We start from the raw sequence: 24,482 nt of genomic DNA, 5'->3' as shown, positions 1-24,482 counted from the left end.
CAAATGTTTAGTCATAGCTGAACAGACATGGTGTTTCCGTAAAGGTTACTCTGGTTTTATATTTTGTGCCCTTTAGAATTAAAGATTGAAAAGGCTTTTTATTTGTAAGCCACATTTTTTTTTTGCATATATATATAAACAGAAACAGCAGTAGAAATGCATCCTCAGTCAGAGGAGAGTGTTGTGATTTGAAAGGAAGACCATTTTTGTAAAAGAATGCTGGTTTTTTTGTCACTAGCAAGAAGTGAAAAAAATGCATTGTAGTAATGGAAGCCCAGGGACAGTACATTTGTGGCTATGTATGTGTTGGTGGAGTTTGTATACAGCCAAAACATTGGGTACCACGGCAAGAAATAAAATACCTTGCAATAGGAGTACACTTTTTTCCGAAGGTTTATTTTTGCATCCTGTGGGGATGTAAGGTGATATTAGCAGGTTTGTTTGGATTTAGGTTTTCTCTTAGCTATAAATGTATGGCTCTGAAAAAGAAAAAAGAGAATATGGAAGCGTAACTAACTGTTACTAGATGTAGCTTCAGATTTCAAAGGGAGTCTGGTAAAGGGAGGCTGATGTTCTAGCGGAAGGTCAAAAATTCAGCCACAGGTACCAGCATAAAATGTCTTATCTAGTTCTGTTCTCATAGAAAACAAGCTGTTTCCTGTTCCTTGGGAAAATCCCTTTCCAAGTGTTTATTTAGCTTTTTAAAAAACATGTCCTTTGTAGTTCCTAGCTTTGATTTAGTTATGTGAGTGGTGCTTGATTTACCAGGAGGACTGAGATTGCAGAGCATACAACTCAGAAACTGAGGGTATTATTTCTCAGGGCTAAGACTGTTAAAGTAGCGATCTGTCTCTAAAATTTTACATGTTTATTTAGACCATGTATAAAGTGGGTAAAGATGAGAAATGATAGTACTGTTTATAAATATTGCAAAGTAAATAGCTTAGAATTGATAATGGGACTGGAAGTTGTAAGTTGATACATACTGATTTTCTGTTCTTATTGTCAATGATCTTTGACTGCATTTGGATTTTTTAACCTTCAGATTCATTCACTTATGGATAAAATATGCTGGTTTTGATGCTTCATGTGAACTCATTTGGTTCACATGTGAATAAAATCTCTTCAGTACTACCTGTGTGTCATCTTGCTCCCCCTGAAGTGGTAGTATTGAGAATCTGTCTGTAATAATTTTTTATGTGTTTATTTAATTGTTCACTAATACCGCTTTCTTTTGGAGATAGCACTGTGTACAGACAAACATAGTATGAAGTATTTTTGTCATAGCTTGGTTTACAAATACAAAGGGCATGCAGTCTCTGCAGCTCACATCACAAGTCAAGATGTCATCCTCAAGTTTCATAATACTACTACTGACTAAGAAGCTATTAAGACATTTTCAGAGTTCAGTATTTAATACAGTCTAAACTGTCTTGCAAATGAAAGATTTGTGCAGATGAGGTGCTCCTTTAACTGCTTGGGGTTTAATGGGCTGTACCGAGTAAGCATGCAAATTCCAAATGTTTACGTAGTTTAATAAATGTCTTGGTTTTGCCTGGGATAGTCAGTTTTCTGCCTAGTAGTTGGTACAGTGCTGTATCTTGCATATAAGAATAATGTTGGTAACGCACTGGTGTGTTAGTTGTTGCTAAGCAGTACTTAGTCAAGGACTTTTCAGATTTCCATTCTCTGCCCAGTAAGGAGGGGAACAAGAAGCCATGAGGGAGCATAGCCAGGATGGCTGACCCGAACCAGCCAGAGGGTATTTCCATACCATAGAACATCATGCTCAGTATATATAAACTGGGGGGAGCAGGCTCCAAGGTGCCGGTATTGGTCAGCAGTTGGTGAGCAGTAGTACTGTGCATCATTTGTCTTTTTGGGGATTTATTCCTCTCTCTCATTTTCCCATTATTATTTGCCTGGGAAAGAGTGGCTGGAAAGCTGCTTGGCAGAAAAGGACATGGGGGTGCTGGACAGTGGCTAAACATAAGCCAAGAGTGTGCCCAAGTGGCCAAGAAGGCCAACAGCCTGTATCAGGAATAGTATGGCCAACAGGGCCAGGGCAGTGATCATCCCCCTGTACTGGGTACTGGTGAGGCTGCACCTTGAATCCTGTGTTCAGTTCTGGGCTCCTCACTACAAGAGAGGTACCTCGGAGGTGCTGGAGTGGATCCAGAGGCCAACGAAGCTGGTGAATGTTCTGGAGAATAAGTCTGATGAGGAATGTCTGAGAGAACTGAGTTTGTTTAGTCTGGAGAAGGCTCAGGGGGCACCTTATCACTCTACAACTACTTGAAAGGAGGGTAGAGAAAGGAGTTGGCTGGTCTCTTTTCCCAGGTAACAGGCCATAGGGCAAGAGGTAACAGCCTCAAGCTGCGCCAGGGGATGCTGAGATTGGATATTAGGAAAAATTTCTTCACAGAAAGAGGGTGATCAGGCATTGGAAGCGGCTGCCCAGGGAAGTGGTGGAATCACTCCCTGGCAGTATTCAAAGAATGTGTAGATGAGGCCCGTAGTGACGTTGTTTAGTGGTGGTCTTGGCAGTCCTGGGGTAAAGGTTGGACTTGATGATCTTAAAGTTCTTTTCCAACCTAGTTGATTCTGTGACTGTAGTAGTTTATTTCAATTATTAAACTGTTCTTAATCCAATGATTGCAATTCTGCTCCCCATCCCACTGAGAGAGGCCTGAGGAGGGGAAAGTGAGTGAGCAGCTGCATAGTACTTAGTTGCCAGCTGGGGTTAAGCCACAACAATAGGTAATGTTAAAATCTTTTCTCCATCCATGAGAGAAATTAGTGTTACCATTCCAAAACAAGTCCAGTGCAACTGTATTGTTAATGAAAGAAAAATACTTTTTTCTTTCTTAATGGCTTAAAATAACGTGTATTGCATTTTAGACTCAAATTCCAGGCTTATCTTCCTTGTATTGTATCCACTGTATATGCATGATGCCCTTGATCTAACCTCAAAACGAGTTGTATCCTGAGAATGGCTATTTACTGAATTAGATCCGGAAAGCTGTAAAAAGATCTGGAGTACTTGTGATGGTAATATTCAAAAGAGACTTCTTTGTAAAATAGAGTGCATGCATGCTCAGTGTGTTTTGCTGTTCATTGGTTTGGTTTGGGGTTTTCTTCTGTTATTGAGTAGACATCCCAGTGCAAAACAAACCCCACTGTTCAGAAAAGTGCAGTGCTTCTAGATACCTGTAGTTCATGTTAATTTGTAAATTCTTGTGTAAATTCTGAGGCTAGTACCTCAAAAGAGGTACTAGAAAGGTTATGTGTAAATCTGTATGTTCATCTTTGGCTTTTAGTAATATTAGCTTCCTATATAATGTAACATCATTTATGCTGTTTTGACTTCTTTGATACTAAATTACTATGTGTCAAGAGTAATAGTTTTTTGAAGTTGCAGTAATTCAAGTATTAATAGTTTCTATAAGCATTTTATGTTATATAAAGGTGTGTTGCAAACAATTCTTGAAGCTATACACTTTTTATCTCTGATTTTTAATAACATAGGTAACTTTTCTAACTGAATTAGTAATGCATATTTCTTACAGCTGACTTAATATCTTGTGTATCTTCACAGAGGATCCTCAAATTCATCGCCAAAGGGTGAAGAACAAAAAGAATCTTTGATTTACCACTCGAAGGATCATTACCCATTATCTGATGGAGACTGGTCCCCTCGGGAGAAGTAAGTCACTTTGCAATTTCATCATGGTGTAATGGTGAATAATTATTAAAAAAAAAATGTGCCTTGTATTTAATTCCACCCTGATATATAAAAATATCAAATATGCCTAACTTTTGTGATGTCAAGTGCAGCATCTGATATTTACTCTGAACTTTGGGAACTTTTGCTCTACTGTATGTATTAAAAAATATTTGTGTCTTTTGTTTTTTCCCTCAAATGGAGAAAAGAAACAAAAGCTGTTCATGTTAAAATTCATTATTAAGAAAGAAAATAGAGTTAATAAGATTTCCTTAGGGTGAGAAGTGTATGAAAAATTAGTGTGTTCCCTGTGATTCACTCTTTACCCTAGCATAAGCAACACTTGATGTGCCGTAAAGAAGTGCTGAGTATGTAAGATTTTTGCCAGGTGAAGTAATGCAGATTACTTGAGGTAAAGCTAGGTGCTAACTTGAATCATATTCCACTTCAGAGCAGGGGATTTGCTACTTACTGGAGTTCTGTACTGTTCTGATAAATCAGATTAGTTGATTGTGGATTTCTACAAATGACATAATACAGCTCACCAGTCAGTTTTCAATTACAGTGACTATAGCATTTCTTTTTATACATTCAAGCTCTTTAGTTTCTGATGTTCATTTTACTATATTCCTCGTCAGTTTCCAGATTTTTTAAGGCTTACCCTTTGGATTTCACCACTCTAACATCAGTCTCTATTTGTATAAGGAAGCATTCTGTCCATATGCAGTAGCACTTGAGATAAATTTTGTACTTTTCCTTAACCTTGGACATAGGGAAGAACATACATACAGCACATAACATGATGAGCAGTATCTTGATTCATCTTAACTCTTTAATTAGTGTCTAGTTTTACTGCTTTTCAGTTTGGCTGAGGAATCCGCCTCGTAGCAGATTCATTCACAGTGCCAGCGAGGGTTACTGCTCAGCCTTGTGTGATAGCCATTGCTGCAGTTAGCTACACAGTGCACAGGTACCTGTCCCTTTGTATCAGTAGATGGTAGTGCAGAATAGAAGAGATGAACCTTCAGAAAATACTTTTTAAAGTGCTTATATTCTCTCTGCTTTGGGTGTTTCTGAGACACTGTTCTCAGTAGAGTCTGAATGTACCATACCATGCTTGGTGCCTGCTAATTGCCCCAGTGCATAACTTGTTAATGAGCAGAAGCAGTTGGACAGGAAATCCCATTATTGTTCTTGTGTATGTTTTTGGGTTAACAACCACATCCTCAATTGTACTTGATGAGATGTAGTCTTCAGATGTTCCCCAAAGGTTTGTGGTTTGTGACTGAAAAGCAGTCAACAGTGTTTGACCCTGAGGATTGACACGGATGTTGTGTGGATTATATCACCTAGATAACTGTAGCTTAGAGGCTGATATTCCTTTTTAGTTTATAAAACTCTAGCTACCGTAGGCTAGTAGGCTACAACTGGGAGATATGATTCATGTCTCTCTTCTTGTTTACGTATTTAGGGGATAGTCTGTCCTAACAACTTGTGCATCACGTGAGATACCTCAGCTCTTTATAGTTTGAGGTTTGTGGGTTTTTTGTTTGTTTGTTTTAACAAGAAGCTATGTGGTACAGATTGCAGTACCACAGAGAACTTGGCAATTTTCCTTTCCCTCTTCAGGGAGGGTGGTTGGGTGTGGGATTGTCTCTTACACGAGCCATCTAGGAGAAGAGAAATTTTGTATGAAATTATTTCTCCTAAGCCACCAAAGAAAGATTGTACAATGTAGCCATTGTGCAGTGAAAGAGAAATGGGAGGTTTTAATAACCTCTTTTTTTGGGGATCTGGAAAAGTTAACTGACTTGAGGTTGGTTGTCTTGCTCTTCAGAACCCTTGCAGGGAGCTACAGGAAAGATAATAGACTAGGTCTTTTCAATGAGAACACTTCTGTTTGTCCTACCCAAGTCAAAAGCATAACTATCAATTATTTGATACCTGATAACATCAGTGTTCTTCCTGTTTTAACAAGCAGTGTTAGCATGACTAGGTCATTATCACAAGTATGGACCTTTTGACTGAAGACTTCTCCTTGAGAATGATAATGGAAGACTTATGCTTTGGGGGAAGTGGAACAGGCAGGTTCTGTATTCAAACTTTTGCAGGTGCTGCTGAATATTAAAAATTAGGCTTAGAAACAGGTTAATATTTCTGCATGGCTTCCAATTGACTTGTGATATAGGCCGAAGAAATTATTTGGCACGTAGGGAAAATGAGTTCATATTCTGTCTGAAAACAAATAAATACATGTATTTTCATCAGTGTGTTTCTTTAAGCCCTTCTAACAGTCTGTAGGATATTGTTTAAAGAAAACTGAAGGGGATAAATCTCTAAATCATTTCCTTTTTGTTTCCGTGGGTGATGAGTGCTGGAAGTTGACAGTAAGATGATGAATCACCACTGTAGAAATGCTTAAATCTCCTGCTATCTTGGATTTTTTGGTGTCCCTCAGTAATAGGAGGGATTCTTAATGTCTGAATTGTGATCAGTTTAGTCTCATAGGATACTGCAAAAGCCCTGGCTCTGCAAACCTCCAGGAAATTTCAGATATGATACTGTATTAGATAACTAATTCCTGTAGGAATTTTGAAAGGAAATAAAAAAGAAATCCATAAATTAAATATCTGCAGGGGTTACTGAATATGAGTCAGCAGAGTGCTGCTGCAGCAACAAAAGCAAATGGGATCCTGCACTGCATCTGCAGGGCTGTTAGTAGCAGATGGAGATGTGATTGTCCCAAACTACTCTGTGTTGGTTAAACCACACCTGGAGTGCTGTGTCCAGTTCTAGTCCCTACAATTTAATTTAAATACTGAGGTTTATATACACATTTTAACCAAAACAAAATAAGCAAACCCTAAACAACCCAGAATATGCTATGAGTGTCAAAATGTAAAAAGAGTGGCATTTTTGTAGTATGCAGTGTAATTGCCCTGTTAAAGGATAAACTCAAAGGTGTCTCAACACTAAATGCTACTTCAAAACACCAACCTCTTGTGTTTCCTGCTGAACCCAGGACACTCCCTAAGATCATAAGAGCAAAATGATTTCAAAATCACACCTTTCTAGCATTTTGTAGAGTTCTTTTGCTTAAAAGTAGTCTTGAGTAAAGTAAGTTTCAAACGCCTGTTTCTGTTTATGGATAATCACCACTGTAGGAAAAATAGGGTGGAGTTTAAAAGGTAGCGTAGTCCTGATACATCTGAAGGAAATTGTCAAGTAATCTCCATTCCCTCTCCCGAGTTATCCTGTTAATGTTGTTTTTCCTGCATAAGGAATTGGTGGTGGTGTGTGTATTTGTGGGTTAGATTTACAGGATTTTTATTAATCAAGTCTCGGCATGCAAAGCTTAAATGCTATATTTTTACAGAGGAAAGAAACTTAAAGCTAATTTCTGTCTTTTAGATAAACTTTTTTGTTTTATTCTGTTTTGTTTGGAAAATGGAACATGGGCTGAGGGGAGAGCTACACCTACACCGCATATGTAGCGAAGGAATCTGTTTTAGGATGATAGCTATGTAAGTCATTTAATGTGATTTTGGTTTTAACCTATTTTCTTACTGTCTGAAAACCCTGCTGGGCTTCTTGCCATGTTGCCGAATAATTGGAGCTCTGTTAAGCTGTAGAAAACTCTACCAACAGTAGCTGCACAACAAATGCATTTTAAACACTGTGGCGCTTTTTTTTTTCTTGTTCTTGTTGATTTGCTAGCCCTTTCTCTGAGCCAGTCTGCCCGAAAAGTGATTCAGAACTAGAAGTTAAACCTGCTGAGAGCTTGCTCCGATCTGAATCTCACATGGAATGGACATGGGGAGGATTCCCAGAATCGACTAAGGTAAATTTATGTGTTGTTTCTCAATTTGTGAACTAGTTTTGGCATATCTAAAATTGTGTCCAAAGAGAAGTTTGGGAATTCCCTGCCACTGTTTGGAATAATTCAGTTGAAGCAGGAAAGTAGCACCCCCTTGTGGCTGGCACATAGTCGAATTTGTGGAGTTCGAAAGCTGGTCAGCAAATTCCAGAAAAGCTAGGGTAAAAGTCTGACATTTTTGAATTTTTAGTGAGAAATGGCAGAAAGCAACTTTAGAGATTTAAAGTCCTTTGGTTTAGGCTATTTTACAGTTCTTTCCAGAGGAATTGTTGCCTTGATACAGTAAATTTTTAGCTAACAGCTGGTGACAGTAGCCCTGGTACATCTACATTTATGCTTGGGGGTTTTTTTGTTTGTTTGTTTTTTGTTTTGTTTTTGTTTTGTTTTTGGTTTTTTTTGTTGTTTTTGTTTGTTTGTTTTTGTGTGGTTATTTTTTTTTTTTTTTTGCTGTGGTTTGATCATGTCAGCACTTCCCCTATGCCTGTTTCTTTATTTCACTTGTCAGTAAGCTAGTATGAAGCTTCTGTTGCAGGGAACTTTGCTGATTACATGAGGCGTGGTTTATGTTGCTGAAACACGTTTAAATTCTTACCCGGTTTACTTGTCACCAGGACTTGTACCAGGAGTACAAGTTTAATGTTTAGATCAGAATTGTGAATGCTCCATCCCTGGCAGTATTCAAGGCCAGGTTGGACAGAGCAGTGGGTGGCATGGTTTAGTGGGAGGTGTCCCTGCCCATGTGTCGTGGTTTAAACCCAGGACACCACGGCAGGGGGGTTGGAACTAGATGATCTTGAGGTCCTTTCCAATCCTAACTATTCTATGATTCTATGTGAAATGAGAGGATTTGACTAGAGTTTTGTTTTTCAGATAAGCAAGAAAGAGAAACTGGATCATCCCAGAACAGCTACCATTACTCCATCAGAGAAGACTCATTTTAGGGTCATCCTCAGCTCTGATGAAGTTGAAGATGATGATGATGTGAAAGATTCTGTCTGTACAGTACTGAAACCTGAGCCAAGAACTCATCCTCTGCTTAAGCAGATGGATGTTAAAGATTCTCTTGCTTCTGCAATCACAGAACCACAAGACCCATTTCCATTGGATGCTGATCATCATTCCAGACTGTTGGTGGACCCTTTACCAGAAACAAAGCCAATAGCAAAAACTGACTCTCCTTCAAAAAAGAAAGGTATATAATAAAGTTGTTGATTCTTTCTTTCAGTGTGATCTACTAAATTTAAGGCCATAGTGGGAAAAATACAAATGTGCCTTTTCAGTTTTTCCTATTTAAACTCTTATCTGATTAAAACTATAATTAAACTCTTGGGTTTATAAATGCTACAAGTAAGTCTCACAATTATCCACAATTATGATTGTATTTAATGTGTCTGTAATGGTAGCTTCATCTGAGTAATCTTAATTGTTGAAATTAACAGGGGTGCACAAACGAAGTCATCATCAGGGGCCTGACGATATTTACTTGGAGGACCTAAAGGCTTTGGAACCTGAAGTTGCAGCACTCTACTTTCCCAAAAGGTAATTTTGAATTAAGGTCCTATGGCTCTGGGGTTATATTGCAGTTGCACAATGTGATTTACTGTTACTTAGGTATCATTTAGGTAGGTATTCATGTCTCATTGTGAAAATTTCTTTCTGATTTGACAAAAAACACATCTAAAGATCATGTGTGAAGTCATTACTGAGAGTTTTCGTCTTTGTGGAATTTGTATGTTCTGCAAGCATAGAGGGGGAGTAAGTTTAAAGTGCACATTTCATTTGCAGCAGTACTTTTTTTGCTACATTGCTAGCTCTGGATAAGCACACATCAATTTATTTTTTGCATTCCCTGTACATCCCTTCTAACTTTATTTTTTTAATATGAAAAATCCCACAAGATGTTCATGCAAGGCAGCTCAGTCACAAAATTCACTCTTGTTTTGTTTGGGTTTTTATAATAAACCGTTTTGTACTGCTAAAATACTCTTAAAAACAATAACTTTTACAAATAACTTTTTCCAAAGGCAGACCTTTGTGAAAATGCAGCTTAATAATGAAGGAGTGTCTATTGGTTTATTAAAACTACAATTGTAAGGTTTTCAGCACTTATTACATTACTTGGGATTAAACTAATAACTAATCTTAGATGACTGATTTTTTTTTTTTTTTTTAATTTAAAAGGCCACTTGTCTTCTCTGTTGTACGTCTTCAAAACAGAGTGTTCTAAAACATCAAGCAATGTCCTTTTTCCTTTTAGTCTTATTCTGTAGCTTTCTGGTAAATATTGAGGAGCACAGAATGTAAAGGAGCTTTTTGTCCTTTAAATCGTTTTGTTTCAGGCAAGAGAAATGTATTTATTTCCCAATTTAAGGGAATATTAGGAGAACTGGAAATTATCACTCTGCCAGTATTATAAAAGTTTGGGGAGGTGTGCTTGTGTCCGTTTTTTTTTGGTTGGTTTTAAATTTATGTTGCAAAATGGTGTAGCACCCAAAAGAAATGCAGCAGCAAGATTTTTTTCTTTTTTTTTTTTTAAGCAATCCTATACTGTATTCTGTAACTGAAAATCTATGCTTTTAAGTGAAATGTTTAAGAAAAATGTCCACTTCTGTGTTTGTTTTTTAGTGATTCTGATCCAGGCTTCAGACAGTGGACAGAGTCAGATACCCTTTCCGGTTCGCAGTCACCCCAATCAGTAGGAAGTGCCGCTGCTGACAGTGGTACAGAGTGCATGTCTGACTCTGCTATGGACTTGCCTGATGTTACACTATCACTTTGTGGAGGTCTCAGTGAAAATGGAGAGATTTCTAAAGGTATGTGAAAGACTAAAACATAACTAGTAATAAAGCTCAACAAATGAATTGGCTTCAGTGCTTCAATTCAACCTTGCACAGCTTTGGCTTTGTTCTACGCTCATGTTGCGAAAAGGGAATGAATAATCTTTCATTTTCTAAAATTCCCAGGAAGAGGTAGCAGAATTTAACCTCAAATTAATCAAGAGCATTTGATGTCTCAAGAAGCTTTTTGGCTCCTTTTTTGCACTACATACTGCTTATCTGACCAACAGTTCTTGTTTCGGGGTGCAATTACTTCCCGAGTCCTGTATAATTTCTTAAGTCATATTCTTGCTAATTGATAATTTTTCCTCTTTTTTTTTTAAAGCAATTAAAAAAGCCTGTTGTACTCTATTTTTTCTATCCTAAATATTTGTTAACCTTTAGATTTTTTTTACATCTGATGCTTCTTTTTAATGATCTGGCTAATTTTAATACTGAAGCTGAACATGTATGCAACATTTTTAGTATTACTATTTTTAGGGTCATCCAAGTCTCTAATGCATCAAGTGAAAATTAAATGCTTATTAATAAAAGCTCAGAACAGCTTTCTTGGTAATGTGCTGGTAGTATTGGATTTCTTTGAAAAAAAGTATGTCTTCCTTGTAGGAGTCTTAAACTAAATCATGAATTTCTACAAATTTGCATAGTCAGTAGTCATGAAAATGCTATTAGAATTCAGTGATTAAACAAACCTGAAAAGCTGACAACATCCTTCCCCCTTCTCTTTTAGTGTAGCATGTAGGCCCTCTACCTGCCATAATAATTTTTAAAGCAAGCATGGCTCTCTTTCCAGGCTGTGAATTGAATTAGTTATAAAATCATAGAATAGTTATGGTTGGAAAGGACCTTAAGATAATCTAGTTCCAACCCCCCTGCCATGAGCCGGGACACCTCACACTAAACCATGTCACCCAGGACTCCATCCAACCTGGCCTTGATCAGTGCCAGGGATGGAGCCTTTACAACTTCCTTGGGCAACCCATTCCAGTGCCTCACCACCCTCACGGTAAAGAACTTATATTTAGCCTAAACTTCCCATGTTTAAGTTTGAACCCAAAGTTCAAAGTTAAGTTGCTACCTCATCGTCATCCTGCCTCTTCTAATTTCTTAATTCTCATTACTATGACTGTTGAAGTGGTATGAGGCTTTTCCTCTTAACTAAGGAAGCAGTCAGTCACAAGATTCTTGACAGGCCATGTTAACATATTGGAGTGATATTGCAAGATCAGCAAAGGCTCTGAAATGACAGAAGAATTTTCTAGATACAAATGAATTGGACATCTTGGGATTTTATATTCTAATTTTTAATTAAAATCTGCTTCTATTGCAGAAAAATTCATGGAACATATTATTACTTATCATGAATTTGCTGAAAATCCTGGACTCATAGACAATCCTAATTTGGTAATAAGGATTTATAACAGGTAAATTCTCTGTGTCATGTAATTAGGTCATAGAAGATCTCATTTAAAATCTACCCATTAAAATGAGTAGATGTCTCAGCTTCCGCTGCAGTTTGTGGTTTTCATGGATCTGTTTCTCAGTCTCAAAGTAAATTATTTTGAACTAAATATTCGCATTAAATTTAGCTTTAACTCTGAAGTGAGGGTTTTTTTCAGCAACTGCTACTGGTGTTGATTTGTATATTTTAAAATAACTCTGCTTGCAGAGAGCTTTAATATTAGTCGTTGGCAATAAATACTTTTTTTTTTTCAAAAAAGGTAGTTTGCATACTGATGTTTATTGACCTTTGGTCAGGTTTTGTAAAATCTTACCAATAACATGTTTTAAAACAGGTATTATAACTGGGCATTGGCTGCTCCAATGATCCTGAGTTTGCAGGTGTTTCAGAAGAGCTTGCCTAAGGTAAGTAGGTACAGGTAAAATTTTAAGTTTCTGTATGTAGTTACACATGATTATCTCTTTGGGTTTTTTTTGTATACAAATGAAAAACATGCCTGATTTTTTAGGCTACTGTTGAGTCTTGGGTCAAAGAAAAGATGCCAAAGAAGTCTGGAAGGTGGTGGTTCTGGCGCAAGAGAGAAAGCATGACTAAACAGGTAACTGAGACCTATCGGGATTTTTTTTTTTCCTTAACTTAAAAGACTGATTTTTTAGAAGGGCCTCAGAATGATGCTCATATAGCTCTGTGTTGGTGATAGCGAGCTGAAAGTTACTCAGTATTACAGTGGCTGTAGCTGCTTCTGTATATTTAGTCTTAAGTGCCGCATCTTTATTTGTGATTACCAGTTGCTTCAGCAGAATTCCTTCTGTTCAGCTGTTACACAATACACTTAAAATTCTTTCTTCTAAGGTGTAAGTAATTGTTAGAGCTACTCTTCAGTCACTGCAGTATGTTTTAGGAATGTACACGCAAATAAATTAGTAGGTGCTGTACTGCATAATAAATGTTATGCTGAGACACCCCATTTTAGACGTAAGCTTTCTAAACCTTGAGTGTGTGCCTTAAATTTACTCCCCTCCCCACCCCCAAGTGAATTTTACAAGCTTAGAGGTTGACAGCTCCTTTAATGTGTTAAACTAGCAGTTTCAACTTCTGGCATGCAGAGCTTTGTTTCCTGAAATTAAAAAAAAAAAGCTTTAATGGATCATTTCTTCATAAGCATCCTTTTGTTAAATAATTTAAGGAATGAGCAATTCTAAGACTTAATAAAATTTATGTACTGTATTGATAGCTATTTGCTTAAATGTGAACTGTGAATTCACTTGGATCAGTTTAAAATATTTAAAATGTCAATATGCTTTTTATTATCTTGTTGCTTTAGATACCAGAGACAAAAGAGGGGAAAACTGAGGCGCAAAGAGCAAACGAACTGCCAGCAACTATAAAAGAGCAAGTTAATAGCAGGTGTGTTCCTGCCTGAAGACTTATTTACTGGACTGAATAGTGTCTTTTTTTATTTTTTTTTCAATGAAGAATTCATTAGGAATTTACTGTGGGAAGAAACATTTTCCTCTAAACTACTGAAGAGGAACCAGATGTATTTAGCAAACAATTCAGCAAAATAATGTGGCAGCAAACATTGTAGGAGCTACAAATACACTAAAATTATTTCTTAAATCCTGTTTTGTTTACTTCTTAAATAGTAACATAACTGACAGAACAGCAAAGACATATATGGTAACCTTTAGCAATGAGCCGCTACTCTGTAAATACAGTGTTATTGTTTCTGACATACTGTTTGTCTTTTTTTTTCTTGTAAAAGCCTAACACTTTCTGAATAATACAAACCATGTGCAATTTTTTGTAACATAAAATAATTGAAACAATAAAATAGTATTAATTACAGTGCAGAAGTTGCTCAAGATTGTGGTGGACAACTAATGGTATTTTGCACAAAATTGTCCCAGTCTAGGTAATTTATTGTGCATATTCTCCCGTGATTTTATGAAGATACCAGTGAATATTGTTGGTGTCTTAAGCATTTTAAAAACTTAAATAGGTTGTAATTTAATGCTTCAGAGAAATTAAATGCTGCTTTTAATCTCGAAATCTCTAATTAGCAGAAAAGTCTGTGAATAGCCTTAAAAGGTGAGCTACTCCACTAACTTATCACCCACAGTTTTAACTATGTAGTAACTGTGGCAGCTTTTTTAAAGAACAAATCACTGTTACTCATTCGGTATCCCTTTTCACCTGCAGTTTACCTAATTCATCCACACAGTATTAGTGGCTGTTTGACACTTTGTCTTTGCTAAACCCATCATGTGTGGAGCCAGCTAGTAATAGTGACATTAGATCTCCACCAATACTAGCATGCCTTACAAGTCTCACTTGCTTACTGGCATATACTAGCTTTATCTGGGCATTCACTAGACCATGGACTTTGTTAATCTGTGCTATTAGGCTAGCTGCAAATCCTCAGTGTAAGCAGAAATTAGTCTTGAACAGGAATCTTACACAATTAAAGAAGGATTTTCTGTAGCTTACATTTATTATGTTTGATGTCGTGTTAGACCTCCAGAAGATGATTCTTCTAGTGATGAAGCATCACAGGAGTTGAAGGAATCCCTGAAAATAGATTCTCCCCCAGCAGAGCATCCAACCCATGGGAACATTACATCTTACAAGAAGTCACTTAGACTGTCTTCGGACCAAATAGTGAGTAGCATGCCTTTCTAGTACATAGAGTGCTTCATAATTCCACTCTGATTGTAAGAGTTGGGCTTTCTCCTGCTTTTCTAGCAGTAGCAGAAAGGAATGGATAAATTTAAAATTCAAAAAGAAATTTGAAGTATTTTCCTGTGCTTGTGTGAGCAGCTGTGGGGATTTTTGATTAACTTTCTTTTTCTGTTGTGTTTTTTAAGAATCTATGCTTGTAAGATTTTTTTTTTTTTTTTTTAATCCAAAGTTCTATAATCAGACTTCTATATAAAGACGCTTAAAAAAAAAAGTGACATTGTTGGTTTCTGCAATTTGGATATCCTGGGATCTGAACAGTCTAATAATGTACGTTTAAATTGGTATGCAGTTCATTCATTGCAGTCTAACTTACAAGTTAGTTCTGTTACTGTCTATATGTATGATCTTTGTCAGGGGAAAATTTTGAGGGAAGCATCCACTGAGTAGAAAATACTGTTGCATACTATAGCAAACTGGGAGTTCCATTCAAAAGTACTGTAAGTCACCTGTAATAGCAAGAATTACACTAGCAGAGATTTAAATATCTGCTGCTGTAAGCAGATACAGGAGCTATGGACAAATACATGTGTCCAGACTACAAAACAGACCTTGTCAGCAAAACTGTGTCAGCGTTAAATCATGGTTCACTTTTTGATGAGTTAATCAAAATAGATGAGGAACAGCATATTAACCATTTTCTGTAGCTCATTTATGATTCTAAAAATCTTATAGAGAGAGCAAGTTAGTTACATTTTCAATTATTTTGTTTTATTCTAAAGGCAAAATTGAAGCTCAGAGATGGCCCTAATGATGTTGTATTTAGTATTACAACCCAATATCAAGGGACTTGCCGTTGTGCAGGAACAATATATCTCTGGAACTGGAATGATAAAATCATCATATCAGACATTGATGGAACAATTACCAAGTAAGTATCTTTTCTTATTATTATTGGGAGGGGGGTGTTTGTTTTTTTAAAAATCTTGCTTTATTGATCCTATTCTGCTCTTCAAAATAAAATAAACTTAATTTAAGAAGACTCTTAAATATTCATTAACAGCAGTGGAAAAAAACAACCGCAAACTTGTTGCTTTGATTTGAATTTGTACTTGTATTTACAGCAGACTAGAAAATGTCTTTTAAAAGGTGATAATGTTTACCATGTGACTGCTGCCGTTTCAGTTAGACTTCTCCAGATTTAGCAGCTGCAGGTTAACTTAGGAACCGACTTGTGCTGTATTGCACCTAATTGCTCTGTCTGGAGTAGTTACTAATTCTCTTTTAAAATCATTAGGACCTGCTGTTGAGGTATTTCTGTAAATACTCATTATGATATTTATCAGTAGTTGTCTTTAACAAAACTCAGATACTTAGCATCAGCTATCTGATTTCACTTTTAGGTCTGATGCTTTAGGACATATACTCCCTCATCTTGGCAAGGACTGGACGCATCAGGGCATTGCAAAACTCTATCATTCCATAAATGAGTGAGTATGTTATCTATGAAACAATCAGGGTTTTCTGGAATTCAGGAATTAATGGGCAGGTAATTGGATTGTTGTTAATAATTATGCAGCTTATTACAGTTTGTTGGTCTAAATGTTGGGAAGTGAACTACTTCTGTCATTCACAATCAAAACTAAGTTCTTTCCCCAGATGTATATTTTTACAGGAATGGAAGCTGCAACTTTTACTAGCTCCTTTCACAAATTGTTTATTATGCATTTTAGTTTGTAAAAACTGTAATATTTTGGCTACAAAAGAGAACCATAATAACAATTAATTCAGTCACTCATGCATATGTCTGTTTCCACCAACTTGAGTTGATCACAAAGTCTATTACAAACATGATACAGTATAAATTCAGACTTAAGTTGTGTCCTTCCAGCACATAAATATTTTGTATTTTAACATGTTTGCTACCAAATTCAAGTGAATGCTCCTTAGGACAGATTTTGTTCTGACATACGAATAATTAACAACTTGCCACTGCCACAAAGGGAAGGTTGGTAGCCTGGTTTTCTGTCACTTTGTGCTTCTGACATAAGCTGATGCAATTCAATAGAAAAGTAATTCAGCAAAAATATCAATTTCTCCTTACTTTTCTGGGTTAGTCAGCGGAGCGGGCTTACCTTGTGATGTGCAAGAACCTACAGAAACAGCCCATGTAGCTTCCCTCTTGCAGCAGTGAGGTGTTTGCTCAGTTCAGAAGTGTTACGAGCTGCATCCTTATATAAATGTAATGTTCATTGAAGAGGTGTATAGCCTCACAGTATTTGTCCAGTAACTTAAACCTACATATTTCCTCCCATTTCAGATTTGGTCCTTTGTTTAGCAAACTTTTTTCCAGAAGTATAATGATGCCAGAAATACTTGCTTATTTAGGGAGATCACAGAATGATCAACTGTTAAACACTTCGTGATCCACTTAAAAGTGTAGTAGTCTTTCTTTCCACAAAAATATTTGGGGTTTAGAATCTATTATTGGCCTTCGTTCTTGTGGCCTTCATTCTGTGGCTAAATTTTGTCTGTGGTACCTTGCAGTCCTGGGAGATAACCTGAACTTTTTTTCTTTGTGCATAACAGAAGAGCTGGAATTATTTACCAAATTGGATCAAGCCTTTTGTGCATGCAGTAACTATGTACAAATCAGTGTAACAAACGAAGCGGCAGTCTACAGGAAAAATTTAGGGGCTTGATAAATACTTTTTGTTATCCATCCTCCCCTCTGTGCTACAAGTTCTGCTAATAACCAAACTAACTAATTGATAATTCTTTTCTAGAAATGGCTACAAGTTTCTGTACTGTTCTGCCCGTGCCATTGGGATGGCAGATATGACCAGAGGATACCTACATTGGGTGAATGACAAAGGAACAATTCTCCCCAGGGGCCCTCTGATGTTGTCCCCCAGCAGTTTGTTTTCTGCCTTTCATAGGTAAGCATGTGGGATTTCATACATCCATTCCCTCCCCACCTCAGAAGCAGATTAAAAATATCTGAAATGCTAACAATTACAGCTGGAACCAAACTTAACACTCTATGCTAGATTGACTGCCGAGGCTTGATGTCCTTCTAGTGATCATTTATAAACTATTTATTTTGTTTGAATTTCAGTTTTAGTAATCTTCTGTTTCTGTGGGCATGTTAGAATTGGCTGCGAGACACACAATGTCAGCAGCTCACTTTGCCTGTTCTTCATTCCTCTAGTCCATGACTGATTAATGCTAGTTTCTGTTTATATCAGTAAAATTTTGTCTTTTCAAGTATAGCTACAAAGATTGTAATGCAGTGCTACTGCACCAAATAGAGGGAAAAGAAAGAAAAAAAGGTGGGGAATATAGACTGTCACACTAAATGATCTTGTGATATTGGGAGTGCTTCATATATGACTAGTTAAAAAGCAATATGGAGTTTAGCTGTGGTTCAACTTCGTTGCTCTTTTGAACCAGCCATAGGCTACCTGTTCTTGATGGGAAGAGCTAATAGTGGAAAGGTCTCTTTGGCTTTGCTTCTGTGTTTTGCTTTGGTTTGTTTTTTTTAGTAACAACACCTGATTCATGGCTAGCAATGACAGCAACTTCCATTAGGTCCGCTGGCAGGCCTTCTGCACTCTATTGTCAGAGGCAGCACTTGTAACAAGCTTATGTGTACTTGATTAGGTCCTCTGATTCAGATAGTCGTCTACAGAAAAAGCAGTTCATAAACTTCATTCACAGATGGGAATTTCATCCCATATACTTAGCCTAAGCACAGACTATTTACCTATTTTTTACTATGGATGTTGGAAAACAGCGAATGTTCTATGTTTCTTTTATCATTCTTTAGAAACTACTGACCAATGTCTATATAACTACCAATGTTAGCAACAGGAAGTAATGGGAATATAAATATCAGATAAATGGGGGAAGGAGGATATCCTCTATCAAATCATGATTTAGAATTTGACTGTTGAAATTTTATTTTAGGGAAGTGATAGAAAAGAAGCCTGAAAAGTTCAAAATCGAATGTTTGAATGATATCAAGAATTTGTTTGCTCCCAGTAAACAGCCTTTCTATGCTGCTTTTGGAAACAGGCCCAATGTAAGTCTGCCCCTTTCTAATTGAAGGGTTAAAATGCATGAAGTACTTGGGAAGCAAAAGAAAAAGGCTTTTCTTTTTGTGTCTATTTAAATTTGAATAAGGAAATGGGACACTGGTGCTTTTATGGATCTGGTCAGGAAAACTCGCATGCAGATACCTTAAATGCTGCTAGAACTGCTTGTATGAGAGAGGTTACAAAGATGTGTTTGTACTCTTTAAAATTTTATTAAATATATGATACCTTTCCATATTCTTTTTCAGCAGTTTTGACAGCTTTCTAACCTAAGGAAATTAATTCAATGCTCTTCAGTCTTGAATCCTTTTTCCTGTTCTATGGTTCCTGTATTTTCTGTGCAGCTCAATGCTATTGTAATTGATTAAGCTAGAGAGAGAGGGTATTGCAAGAAAAATGTTGTCACAAGAAATGGTATTGTGTGGTACAGATTTTGTGTGTGTTTGTGGTCCCAGGCTTGAGAATGGGAATCAAGCATTTTGGTGCAGAAGGAATATTTTGTTCTGGTGTGTGTATGTTTGATGTGTTTTTGTTTGTTTGGGGGTTTTTGGCTGTTGTTTAGGGAGTATTTTGTTAAGGGATAGTTTTACTGTAAGCTTTTAGGATCAGCTTTTTTTGTTTGTTACATCACATTCAGTAAGCAAATACCGAAGCATGTGCGTTTGTTCGTGGTTTTTGCAGGATGTATATGCCTATATGCAAGTGGGAGTTCCAGACTGCAGAATATTTACTGTGAATCCAAAGGGTGAACTGATCCAAGAACGGACTAAGGGAAACAAATCTTCGTAAGATCACTTTTGTTATTTCAGCTAAAGAAAGTATTTTGAAATGGGATTACAGAATAATTGCATTTGTCACCATGATGATTCAATCTCCTGTTACATGTGACATGAAAATCTTGCAGCTTTGGATACTTAACTGAAACTTTTCAAGAACAGTAAACTGGCAGAAGTGGTGCCTTTATTTGACTATATTTGACTATAGCTTTCTGGTCTAGACTTCTTAAGCTCTTTTTTGGCAACAGCTGAACAGTGACCAGACTGTTAAATAATGGTCTTTCTTCTTTTTTAATATAGGTATTACAGACTAAGTGAACTTGTGGAATATGTGTTCCCACTGCTTAATAAAGAACAGAGTTCTGCCTTTCCATGCCCAGAATTCAGCTCCTTTTGCTATTGGAGAGAGCCTCTTCCTGACCTTAACATGGACGACTTGGCCTGAAAAACACTTCTCACCTAGAGATGGAATTTCATACTCAGCTACTCAACTTCAGTTTAAATGTGAAGAACTTTCTTAACAAAGATGCTAATTTATATACTGGTACCATAAGTCTTACTAAAGAAATCACTTTAACTCCATTGGTTTAAAACAAAGAAAATGCAAAGCTACTATTTTTTTTTTCTAAGGTTTGTTTGTTTCTTTATTGCTTGTCTTTATATACCTGTTCTAAGGCACTTGAAATTGGCCTGTCATTGATGGTCATGGTACCCAGGTGCTTCAGGGTGACTAAAGCTGAGGTAAACTATGACTTTGCGTTTTCATCAATACAGACCTTGTTGTAAACGTAGATTCTTTTTTTTTTTTTTTTTTATTAGTCTTAATAGTATATCTTCTAAAATGAAGCCAAAAAGTGTATGGAAACTGCCAAATAGAATGTCAGACCTACTAATAAAAAACGTGGTCTAGTGTTCAGGTGGGTAATTAGGCCATTTTTGAAAGGAGCCAGAACCTAAGACCAGTGTGCTCTTTCTCAGCTAAAATACAGAAAATGTGTAGGCATTACTAGCCTGACAGGCTCTGAAGACATAAAATTCCTCTTTAAATGTAAATACGCCTTTTGTCACATGTACGAGGCTGTGCTTGTACAATTCACACTCAGACTAACTCTGCTTACGACTTATTTTACATGCAATGTTTCAACTTTTTCATGAGCTTGTTAAAATGAAAGTTGTCTTCAGATATTTGTATGGCTTTTGTCGTTTTCAGGCTGCACTTTGTCATGTTCAGTTTCCATCAAGAAAAATCTTGAACATTTCTGTAAGAGTTGGGGAGCTGGCATTTTAATTTCCTTTTTCCACACGGAGATGATGCACGCATGTGTGTTTGCTGTGTAGGCCAGTAAAAGTATGTACAGATTATATTCAGGGAATTGTAATACTAAAAAAATTATTTAATTTTTTAATTGTCTACTGCAGGTCTTTCCAGAATTCTGTATTGCAGGTTTTCAGTAGCTGGAAGGAAATGCAGCTCAATGAGATTCCAGGTATGAGAATGGTTAAATACTGCAGAGCAGAATAAAACCTTTTTGTTCTTGTTTTCTTTTCTTTTTTTTTTCTTTCTCTTTTGTTTTGTTTTGTTGTTGTTGGGTTTTTTTCCTTTATGTTTTGGGTTATTCATCAACATCATGCTGGTCATTCCTCAGGTTCACATCAGAGCCTGTGAACAAATTGCATTCCAAGTCCAGTGTTTATCAGCTGTAAAAGCAGCTAGTATTTCTCTCGAAAAATACTTGAAAAATACAGTAGTTCTGCTTTTTAAGCTGAGTTAGTGCATTTAACCACCTTCAGACAAGTCTGTGGTGAGAATGTATCATTCTACTAGCTCAAAGGGCTTAAGGACTAAAGTCATTGATACATCATTCCTGGGCTTTCTGGGGACAGTCTTTTCTGTCATTCCTTATGTGAGTTACTGGGGCCTCGCATTACTCTTCCAGTGGCAACATCCTTAATTTCACCAGGCTCTGGGGTGAGCTTTCCCCCAACACAGCTCCCAGTGGGAGCAGGGAAAGGAGCTCTCTTGGTTTCACTACTTGCAGAAGAGTACATTTAGAGTGTTTTGCACACATATTCCCCCCAGGAATATTTTCTTTATCAGGCTGAGTAGTCTTAACCCACAGTTCTGATATAACACCAGCTAGACAGCTGGTGAACAGCTTGGGGGGTATCACTTTTAGATCACTATATAAATGAAATTACTTTTTTTTACCCCGTTTTAAAACTCTGGTGTATTCTTGTGCTTATAAAACATTAACTGAAGAGTGGAGGCAAGCAAAATCAACAGAGAACCCCTCTTTCAAAGCAGGAGTATGAGAGTGGAAAAGAAAACACACCTATCTGTCATGGTGTCCCATGCATGTCAGTGAACTGAAAGGCATCCTTGTTCTTGTACAGCGAGAACAAGACTTTCTGTGACTCTCTCAGCAAATTCTTAGTCCTGTTACCAGTCTACTCTGTGCTTAAGTGGATTTCACAGGATTCAACTCAAAGGATATTTTGCTCATACTGGCTTGTTTTGTTTGTTTGTTTGGGGTTTTTTACTGTCAGAAGCTTACAAACATCATTCCCATGTATTCGTCTTGTTTTTCTTGCCATTTATTCGATAGATTTCATTAGAAACTGAATTTTTCATGCTCACCAAGTGCTTTGAATATCAATGGAATTTGAGCTTTTAAGTCACTTGAATACTTTAAATAAATAAGAGTCCAACATAATAAAGTATTTTAATTACAAGATGAAATACTCTATCTAAAGATTCTATTTTACATAAAGGGAGTGAAGCTGCCTTTCCTGAAACAGTCCTTTGTGGATGTCGAAATTTTCTTTACCGTGCTTAGCTTATTCTTAGTGGCCCTGTTTTTACATGGCTTTTCGAAAAATAAGAGCGCTTAATGAAACTGGGATGGGTTTCCAAACAGGACAGATTGTTGCCAAGCTTTGGCCATATCTTTCTTGGTTAATTTTTTTTTTTCTTACTACTTGGCCTTTTTTCTCTTCCATCCCATTCATCCTTTCAGATTGTCATAATGATGAGCTGTGGATTTTAAAGTGGGGACTTGAGTTAAATGAATATAATGAAAAAAATGAGTAAATGAGTATGAAGAAAAATAGTATCAGGTGTATTTCCAAATGCATATCATTTCAGCTGATCTGAGTATGGGGTTGTGTGGTTGTAGAGAGCTCCTTATTCCGCTAACCTGATCTTTCGCATTATAGGGATGTCCAAAAAAATGCTTAGTTAAAAATTTTGATATTTTTGCTCTGTAACAGCTACAGTTTTGATATTTGTTTTTTTGACAAAATGTAAAAGTGTTCTTGAGTACTTCTGGTATGAGTAGGGCAGAGTGGCTGTTTTGTTTTCTTTTTCTAAATCTGGCTTGTATTTGAAGCTTTTCAGATTGCTTGTTAACCTAGTTTAGGGGCAGAATATGGGACACTGTACCTGTCACTGCTTACCTGTGTAATTTGGACTGCTGGGCACTTTACTGACTCTATAAAAGACATCTCATTGCTATCAAAACTGTAGGCTTGTGCTGCAATATTAATATGAAGTGGAATAAATAGGAGTTATGCAGTAACCTGTCCTTTGTTACCTTAGTTGAGAGAAATGGCCTGAAACTAATGTTTGAGAGCAAGCTGTGCTATACTTACTTAGAATTAGCACAAGCAAAATCGTTCTTTCTATGAAAGAGGAACTTCTACGTGCATGTGTCTGTGGGCACATGCACCCCCCTGTTAAGACTGTGTTGTTGAAGATGCAGAGCCTCTCAGCATTGGCACCCTGTCAAAGGCGGAGTCAGTGATACCTGTCTGGGAGTAAACAAGGAACATTGCAATTCAAAACTTGTTAGTGACTTGGACATTACCCATTTCTATAATGATTTAAAGATCAGGAATTCAAGTGGTACACATTTCTGGGAATTTTGTTGGGATTTTTTTACTGCACCAAGCATGTTTGTACTTCAAAGGTTGTGCACTCACCCCTAACAGTATACAATTGCATGTGCAGTCCTGGCTTGTGTATCCTTAGCTTCCCATCACCGGTATACTCCTCCTAAAACTTTTTTGGGTTGTTGTGTTTTGTTTGTTTTTTTTTCCAACTGGAGAAGTTTTAACACTTGTGTCAACTCCATTATGGAACTTCTGAAGCAAACTCCCAAATCTGTTTATGGTAAAGACAAATTTATAACGCAACATCAAAAATACAGAGTTAAACTGAGATGCCTTTAAAGAGTCACTTTTGCCTAAAGAAGTTTTACTTTCCAAAATTAAAATCTGTTGAATAGAATGGAATTGGTTTGGATTTTTTTACAGTGTTAATTACTTCCAGATGAAAGTTAAAATGTTGGTTTGAGAGTGGGAAAACTCTTGAACCATTTGTTTCATTTTTATGTTGAAGATGTGGAATACCTGATTGTTAAGCAACCCAATCACTAATAAAGTCGTGTTTAAAATTGTCAAATCTGTAATCATACCAATACAGTGATTTTTCATTAAGACTGGACTATCTTGGGTACAGTAACCCACACTTCAGTGCAATGTTTATTGATGTTCAGAACAATGTTATCACAATAAACAAACTTAAACTACAACTTTTCTTCTCTTTGTACTTGGGAATTCCATTCTTGTACTGCTAATTTAGTAAATGTAGGATTATTTATATTGTGCTCAGATTTCACGTGGAATTCAAGTTTTTCTTTTATCGATGATACATTTGCTCTCTCATACTCGGTTTGCTTTTCTCAGAGTATTTATACAAGTGATAAATAATTGCTGTCATCAAACTTGCATTGTATGCTAGTACCAGTATTGGGTTATGACAAAAAGCAAACATGCATTATTAATATAGTATCAGGTAACAGATACATGACAGGAATGCACAAGCTGCCTTGAGGAAAATCCTTCAACTGCATAGTTTGAGCCCTTGTACGTCTGCCCTAATTTGGAGTTTTATGCTAATTCCATCAAAGTTAACTTTTTCCTTTCAAGGCAGAAAGTATTGTCTTCCACCACAGTTGCTAAATTGCTTG

General features: G+C 36.7%; 1 protein-coding gene across 3 annotated transcripts in view; it reads left to right on the top strand.

Annotated features, from left to right (window-relative positions):
- LPIN2 (lipin 2) overlaps positions 1–24,044 on the top strand; it is a 45,268-nt gene extending 21,224 nt beyond the window's left edge. For 2 of the 3 annotated variants that reach the window (XM_061448698.1, XM_061448697.1), the window contains exons 5-20: positions 3,599–3,706; positions 7,442–7,565; positions 8,472–8,793; positions 9,041–9,140; positions 10,227–10,414; positions 11,769–11,862; positions 12,235–12,304; positions 12,409–12,498; positions 13,225–13,307; positions 14,417–14,561; positions 15,362–15,510; positions 15,983–16,069; positions 17,366–17,518; positions 18,549–18,663; positions 19,358–19,461; positions 19,753–24,044. In XM_061448698.1, coding sequence (XP_061304682.1) covers positions 3,599–3,706; positions 7,442–7,565; positions 8,472–8,793; positions 9,041–9,140; positions 10,227–10,414; positions 11,769–11,862; positions 12,235–12,304; positions 12,409–12,498; positions 13,225–13,307; positions 14,417–14,561; positions 15,362–15,510; positions 15,983–16,069; positions 17,366–17,518; positions 18,549–18,663; positions 19,358–19,461; positions 19,753–19,897 — 2,077 coding nt within the window. In that variant the 3' untranslated portion in view covers positions 19,898–24,044. The remainder of the gene's footprint in view (positions 1–3,598; positions 3,707–7,441; positions 7,566–8,471; positions 8,794–9,040; positions 9,141–10,226; positions 10,415–11,768; positions 11,863–12,234; positions 12,305–12,408; positions 12,499–13,224; positions 13,308–14,416; positions 14,562–15,361; positions 15,511–15,982; positions 16,070–17,365; positions 17,519–18,548; positions 18,664–19,357; positions 19,462–19,752) is intronic. The other variant, XM_061448699.1, reaches the window with a different exon arrangement.
- The last annotated feature ends 438 nt before the right edge of the window (positions 24,045–24,482 follow it).

Source organism: Pezoporus flaviventris, unplaced genomic scaffold (genome assembly GCF_033815535.1).
Source record: "Pezoporus flaviventris isolate CSIRO_AGI_PZ_B2104156 unplaced genomic scaffold, CSIRO_AGI_Pfla_v1 ptg000007l, whole genome shotgun sequence".
Taxonomy (NCBI): Eukaryota; Metazoa; Chordata; class Aves; order Psittaciformes; family Psittacidae; genus Pezoporus; species Pezoporus flaviventris.
Note: the sequence above shows the minus strand (reverse complement) of the source record. Positions and strands in the feature narration are given on the sequence as shown.